The 8037-nt window shown below is 38.1% G+C and overlaps 1 protein-coding gene across 1 annotated transcript in view; it reads left to right on the forward strand.

The window, feature by feature from the left end:
- The window catches only part of kiss1ra (KISS1 receptor a), a 19474-nt gene extending 11481 nt beyond the window's left edge, over positions 1-7993 (forward strand). The window contains exons 3-5 of the mRNA XM_010767627.1: positions 4559-4694; positions 4882-5120; positions 6249-7993. Of these exons, the coding sequence (XP_010765929.1) occupies positions 4559-4694; positions 4882-5120; positions 6249-6629 (756 nt within the window). The 3' untranslated portion in view covers positions 6630-7993. The remainder of the gene's footprint in view (positions 1-4558; positions 4695-4881; positions 5121-6248) is intronic.
- Positions 7994-8037: the final 44 nt, after the last annotated feature.

Raw genomic sequence — 8037 nt, forward strand, 5'->3', positions numbered from 1 at the left:
AGCTCATTAGCATAAGTAGGGAGAGGTAGTGACCTGTCACAGTCACCTGTCACTTGCTATGACATACTAATGTGATGGAAGCGGGATGAATAATACTACTTAGGTGAAATAACTGTTTTCACAATAACATGCAGTAAGAGACATTTCCTAAGGTGCAGATGTAGATCGTATTTTTGGTTAAAAAGCGTTGTCCTCTAGCACCAGCATACACACCATACATTTGGAAACATTGATGTATTGAATTTTGCAGCCTCTTGAGGGGACTAATGGGGCTTCACGTATTCAGTTGTGCAACTATATATAATGACAATCTGCTACAGCAGTGGTTCCCAAACTTTTTCTGTCAGGCCCCCCCTTTGGAGGAAAAAAAAAGTCGGGCCCCCCCAACACAAGTCAGGCTCAGTGGCGGCGCCAGAGATTTATTTTGGGGGTGTTGTGGGGTAGCTTGACGTTTCATAGAGGGTGCTCAAACATTTAGGGTTTCCCATTAATGTACCGGTCGCTACAGTGGAATTTTCTACTGCAACAATCCCCACGCACACACACAACGTACCCGCGACTGTTACAATGAAGGCTCGATAATCAGCTCACGGCATATAGGTATAAGCAGGGGTAAAAGTGCTATTTTTATAGGTGGTGTGTGGACCTGACATAGGGGGGTCCGGGGGCAAGCTCCCCCGGAAGATTTATTTTTAAATATTGAAGTTAAAAGCATCAATCTGGTGCACTTTGAGAGCAAAATGAAGAGATCTATGGATACAACTCTAAACACCCATTTGAAACAGAACTGTAAACAGATTTACTTTTTCTTTATGGATATTTTACAAATCACCCTTTTAAACTTTATTATTTTTTTACTGTCATTTAGTTTTTCATCCCTGTTTTTCATTTATTCTCTTATTTTTTTATAACTATAATAATCATATAAACGTGTGCGTCGGAAATAATTGTTTACATTAATGGTGACCAAAACGTTTGAGACCCACTGAGATAACACTGAGAGTCCTTTAGCTTAGCAATTTTTACCTTTTTTTGTGTCTGTCATGCCCCCCACTTTGGGAACCACTGTGCTACAGAATCTAATGATGTTCGCATGCTCTTTGTTCATTGGTAAATAATGATGCAAATAAGTTAACTCTGTTAACTATCATGCAGAAAAAAGTTCCTTTTTAGTCTGTTGTTCCCTCTTTTGGTGAAGCAATGTAAGCAGGTGTTACTTGAAAGAATGCCGTTTGTTGACAAGCAAACAAATTATGCCTTCTGTGATTTAATTGATGGTAAAATCTACTTTAATCATTTGACAAAAAACACAAACCTACGCAGAAGCCTGATGCATTTGTTTATGTTGAATGTTTATCTTTCAATGTGCACATTTATAGAAGCTTGTAATATAATTATTTTTGCGTGTGAGGAGCTACATCTGTCCTTTTCATTTTTGTTTCGCCACTTTGAAATACTATCCATCTTAATCTAATGGATCCAAAAAGGTAATATCTGCTTTTCACAACTCTTATATCTTCTTCTGGGTTAGAGAGAAGAGCTTGTGCATATAGAGCGTCTATTTTCCAAAACACCTGGTCCGAGAAAACAAGCCATAGGGGATCTTCAAATGTTTCGTGACATTCGTTTGCAGCAACACATACAGTAATGCAATGCAGACATGAAGGGAAAGAAGGGATTATGGGCTTCCTACACTGGCATTAGTTTGGTTAGATACAGCAGTGAGCAGAGATGGACTGACCCGGCTTCTGCAAAGCTTATAGGTTTGCTATACAAGATTTCTGATCAATAAGAAGGACATTTGCGAGTGCATTTCAGGCCCTGCTCCTTTATACATGCCCTTCAGCAAATATGTTTTTCTCTTTTGCCAGCTTTTGCATTATTAAAACAAACCAGAAATAAGTGAAAAATAACCAAACCATCAATTGTACTTGCTCAGACGAGCCAAAGACTATGGCTTGTGAAAGCACGTCTAAATGTATTGCCTTTGTTAAGCCCATTCCACTGAACAGACACCATGCATTGAAGATAACAGGGTAGAGTCTTTCCTAATGCACCAGGCGCCTCAGCAATTGAGGGATTGCAGCACTCACTTCCTCGGTGGCCTCAACACCAAACTCATCATAACCCTTTCTGGCTCTCTCATCATATCCTTTGAAACAGTCCAAACCTATGAGGGGTAATGGGTGCTGGCTTCAGTCACATAAGAGCTGGAGCGAGAAAGAGGCAGGCACATAGACACAGAGGGACTAAATTAGATTCTCTTTTGAAAAGAGCATAGAGAGAACTTCTGACCTCTCATTTGTCACCTCTGCTGCACATATTTCAAAGAATTTGAAGAGAAGGGATTATTTTGTAAAGAGGGTGAAAAGGAGCGTTTTCTGTCTCATTCTGGTCTCCTGAAACTCAATGTATAATTGTGTGTGAAAGGAATACATCAATAGAGTCAGGATGCTTTCTACTTTAGGACATAATGACTTAGATTGGAGCAGAAGGATGTGCGTGGTGAATTATGGAGAAGTGAGTCAAACTCTGCAATACAGGAACATTTCTTAGATAGCATGAATCCCACATTTAGCCTCATGTACAAATTCCTCTGATGTTTCTAAGTTTAATTAAATCAAGCGTCATTAAACGCTATTAAAAACAAAAATTAAGGATTTCTTCATACGATAATTAAAACTACTTATCACAAAGGCACCTCCTCTCTGCTTTCTGTTTTCTGCATGCTCTCCAGTATAAAAGCAAAAGAGCTTATTAGCACAAAAAAAGGTGGGTTCTTCTTACAAAAGCTGCTTAAAGTTATCTTTTGCTCTTTAATGAAGGATGATTAACTACAAGGCTTGACGCACAGGACACTGTTAGAAAGGTGTGTGGGCCTTTCTTCTGTTGCAAGGGTTATTTAAGAAATGTGCAATAGGCTCTCGTAGGAAACAACTTCCTCTAATGAGCACACATTCTCAAGCATGTTTACATCTCGTTAAAACTTTACTTGTTGCACTGAAAATAATCACGACATATATACTATAACATTTGCTATATTTCTACGTTTTTGTCCATGAATTCATGCACAGGATTGTCTGTATGAAGCGCTGCATTCATTTTAAGATGTTCTTTCTATAGTAGGTGTCAGGTATCAAATTCAGACATAGGTTTAAACTGAAAATGGAATGACAGTGTGGCCACTTGTCCTGTTATTACAATTCCTTGGACTTCAAATACCAAATATATTTGACAGAGCTGGTAAAGAGCTAAAATGCGGACATATTTAAACCATTAAGACAGAGGATGAAGAGATATTTAGTCAGGCAATAGTCAGGAATAAGCTAACAAGGTCGCAACAGAATGTGCAAACCGTTATATTAGTTCAAGAGATACATCACGTGAGTTGGTAAAGAGAGAGGTCGAAAGGAGTCCACAGGAAACCAAGGACAAATATTGACAATCTGGCTGGGAAGGAGAGGAAATGAGCTGGTTATATTCTGAAGGGCTGATGAAGGAAAGTGGAATCAAGTGAGCAGGTAAATGAGAGATTGAGAAGGATAAGGGGGAAAGTCTGAGGGCATTTTCTGGTTATTAATGGAGGCAGAACGACAGGATTAAAGACAGATTTCATTTATTGCAAAGTGTTAGGACTATTGCAAAAACCAAGCAGCTCAAAAATATCAGCTTTAAAAACAAAAAAGAAGAAGAAAAATAAAGAAATCCCATCAAGAAAAGCTTTGGAGTTTTTATTCTCATCTGGGAGATGCTGATATGAAACCATTGTTACAAAATTAGCGACAGTTCCAGTTTTACGCCGAAGAGGGAAGTTGATCCCGAAGCTTGACGACGTATCTGCTTCATTTAGCTGGTTTTGAATTGGGCTGATGCATGGGATCTTTTTTAAATGTATTGTAAAACAGTGGGCTAGCAAATTCACACTTGTTTTTCTTTGCATTTTTACTGGGCATTCATTCAATCTCAATGTAGATGCAACATGTTTTCAAAACAGTATCTGTCCATGTACATACAAATAAGTTTACACATAAAAGAGATAAGCGATTTCAAATGTGGCTTCGACTTCAGCAAGAACACAGCGTGATGTTCATCTAATAATTCTTTGTTCTGTCAAAAAGATTTGGAGGAAAACTTTAGACACTGAAAAAACTGAAGCATTGACTTTAGTTACATGTTTTATGTCAACACATTTTACATCACTGTATGAGGTTAGTTGAAAGCAATAATATTAAATTGAACCAATTCAAATTTAAGATTATTGCTTTCAACTAACCTAATACAGTTATGTGAAATATGTTGACATAATACATTTAATTAAAGTCAATGCTTCAGTGTTTTCAGTGTAGTTGTCTGTATGCTAATTGAAAATATTCTTTCTAGCTAACTTAGTGCCTTAGAGTTGGAGCTTAGGCAGATACTTAATTAACAACATTTCCTCATAATGCTGATTAAAAGTAACATCTCTCCCAAAATACATTTGCTCTAACAAAATAGTAAAATTAGTAGAAAGTAGAATATTTGTGTTAATCATGTGGACATGTTTTACTGTGCTTCCAAGGTGACCGTCCAAGCCACCTGTATAACACTGACAGCCATGAGCGGGGACCGCTGTTACGTCACAATCTACCCTCTGAAATCTCTGCGCCACCGCACCCCGAGAGTAGCCATGATTGTCAGCATCTGCATTTGGATCGGTACGTTCTGCTCATTTAATGAAAAACTCTCTCCCACCATTTCCCCTAGGTACATTTAATCTTCCTGTTTTAATTCATTCACCACCGAGTTAATGAATAATTAGGACCAATTGTGAAGTAGGCACGGGAATTAGCATTTATGATGATTTCATCTACTTCAACTAACACACTCATCGTCCTTTCACAGGCTCTTTCATTCTGTCAACCCCAATTTTAATGTACCAGCGTATAGAGGAGGGTTACTGGTACGGGCCAAGGCAGTACTGCATGGAGAGGTTCCCCTCAAAGACACACGAGAGGGCTTTCATCCTCTACCAGTTTATTGCTGCTTACTTGCTGCCTGTCCTCACCATTTCCTTCTGCTACACTCTGATGGTGAAGCGGGTGGGCCAGCCCACTGTGGAGCCAGTAGACAACAACTATCAGGTATGCACAGGGTTCCTTTTGCTAATTAAAAGTGTAAAAGCTCTTCTGTTCTACATACTGGGACTGTCTTTATAATACTTCTTAACTTTTCTTTAATTTTGTCTGCGATGAAAGTGTCTTTTAAAACACCTTCCTTTTAAGAATTGTTGAATAATAACAACGGATTTAATGACTTCTGTAAAAGGTGTCACTCAAAACAAACCAAGATAAGTATAACCCAACGACGCAGTTTCCCTTAGCTCTATGCAGCGTCTCTTAGTTATTTAATTTAGATTTAAAGCCTGAAACTTGATTTAGCTCCTGCTCCCCACTCTGATAGTGATTTCTGAAAAATCACTATCTGCTCCCTGCTCTGCACCAAATGAGAAGCAGACAAAGTTAATGACTAGCTGGCGAACATATTGGAACATTCAGCATGAGCCGGATGTTTCACTCAGAGATTGGTAGAGACAAAAAGCAGAGGTAAAATCCAAGTCAAAGTACTCTGTTTGGTATTTCACTTTAACTCTCCTAACAAGATATTTAACATACACAGACTAGATCCCTAGAGACCCCAATAACAAACCAATGTAAAAAAAAACATCATCTAGGGAGCGTTAATGAAATCCTTTTCAAAACATTATTATGTTTAACATGAAGATAAACATAATTTCCGTGTATGTAACTGTTTGAACGAAGGTTTGTAGTATTAACTTTAGGGTTAGTAGGATATTCAAAGGGACATTTAAGATGTTTCATAATGTAACATTGGACCATATGGATGCTACCAGCAAGTGAAATGCAGGTAAGTGAGAGTTTAGCTAGGATACATAGAACATTCTTCTTATTATGATCTCATTATAGTCACAATCCTGCTCAATAACATCCACAAACAAAGATATTGTCAATTAACATATTTACTTACAAATCCTGTGTCAAACCATCTCTGCAAAGAAGGATGGCCACGGATTCAACACTAGTGATTCCCATTCTCTGCACACCATGAAAATATCCCTCTCTGAGCTACACTTCCTTTTTTATGACAACTTCCTGTCTAAAAGGAACTTAAAGCTGCTATACCAAAACTTCCAGAAGATGTCGCTATTAAGCCTGAACTTAATACTATAATACTCATCTTGTCCTCCTCAGGTCAACCTCCTGTCTGAAAGAACTATCAGTATCAGGAGCAAAATCTCCAAGATGGTGGTAGTAATCGTCCTCCTCTTTGCCATTTGCTGGGGTCCCATCCAGATCTTCATCCTCTTCCAGTCTTTCTATCCCAACTTCCGGCCCACCTACGCCACATACAAGATCAAGACGTGGGCTAACTGCATGTCCTACGCCAACTCTTCGGTCAACCCCATCGTTTACGGTTTCATGGGAGCCACCTTCCAAAAGTCCTTCAGGAAAACCTTCCCGTTTCTGTTCAAGCACAAGGTCAGAGATAGCAGCATGGCTTCCAGGACTGCCAACGCTGAGATCAAGTTTGTTGCTGCAGAGGAAGGCAACAATAACAATGCAACAAATTGAATCTAACAGTTAAAAAAAAGCAAGAAGGAAATACATGTTTCTACAAAGAGGCGATACCGCAAGAAGACAATTACATTAAAATAAGTATTCAGGAAGTGGATAGTGGCAAAAGGAGAGACTATGTTTGGCAGACATGTTTTAGTTTTGTTTACAACTCATCAACAAAATGATGTGGGGAAACGCAGACTCATTATACATGTGGAAACTGACAGTGTTTGGCACAATGTTACCTGTTTGACTGCCAAGGCCAGGCAGTGCTATTGGCACATCATCCATTGAGCTGCCACACATATCGCCAAACAACAGAAGACAGCCGTAAACCTCCCTGTAAGGCCATGGCTGCAGATTTGGTATAAACTATTCGGCATTTGGACAGTTGCAGATATGATGTATTCTATTATGAGAATATTGTATTTTGGAAATGACACAAGGCTGAATGTGCATTTTTACATGGACAACGAATATACTCAAACAGATGCCAATGGACAATGTAATGTGTTTCTATCACTGGAGATAAAGGTGTCTGCCATTGTGGGAAAACATTTCTTAAAGGTGCAGTGTGACATTTTATTTTCTTGAAGACAGGAACATAAAAGCTTTGTGAACACTCTCATGTCTGAATGTTAAATATGAAGCTAGAGCCAGGCGAGATTACTTTAGTTTAGCATATAGACTGGCCCTGTCCAAAGTTTAAAAAAACGTTTAAAATCTGACCAGGAGCTCTACAGCTCAGAAAGTAAAGAATATTTGATTTGTTATCAAAGGCTGTTGTTCTTTTAAGAAATAGTTGCAGCTCAAAACGCCCCATAAATAGAGAAAAATCTTAGGAGGTGAATACCTACTACTGTATGAACCTTTTTTTGCATCTTTGATCTTCCTAATTTCTGGTAATTTATCTACTGTCTGTTATAAAAGCACACACAACCTACAAATGTAATCTTAAGATTTCTATACACAACATAAACAGTGTTAATTGGCTTATTTCTGAATTTGAGATAAAACTAAGATACTGTAGCTAATACTCCTTAATTCCAGCCTGTATGCTAATGTACGGTATTTAGATAATATTGAAAATAATGTAAATATTAGATTTTTTTAAATCTCACTTGGCACTTAATAATACTGACATTCCATTTTTTTATGTAATTGATGTGTTCTCCTCTTTTTGTTTTCTTAAACACAACATGAAAGCTCTCAAGCACAAATCCCCAAATGTTATACCATGTTTCTTAAAAATCGGTCTATTAATGTTTCTTCATTTGTTATCTGTAGTTTTCATCTGAAATAATGTGGGACCAATTGTACCAATACCTCCTTTTAGTGTGTCTCAAGTAGAGGATATTATGATGGAGTTGGTAACACACAAGCCGGCATCTGAATAGTGAGTAGGATGTTAGTTATTTATATA

The sequence above is a fragment of the Notothenia coriiceps genome, unplaced genomic scaffold, assembly GCF_000735185.1.
Source record: "Notothenia coriiceps isolate Sejong01 unplaced genomic scaffold, NC01 NC01_scaffold00004495, whole genome shotgun sequence".
Lineage (NCBI taxonomy): Eukaryota > Metazoa > Chordata > Actinopteri > Perciformes > Nototheniidae > Notothenia > Notothenia coriiceps.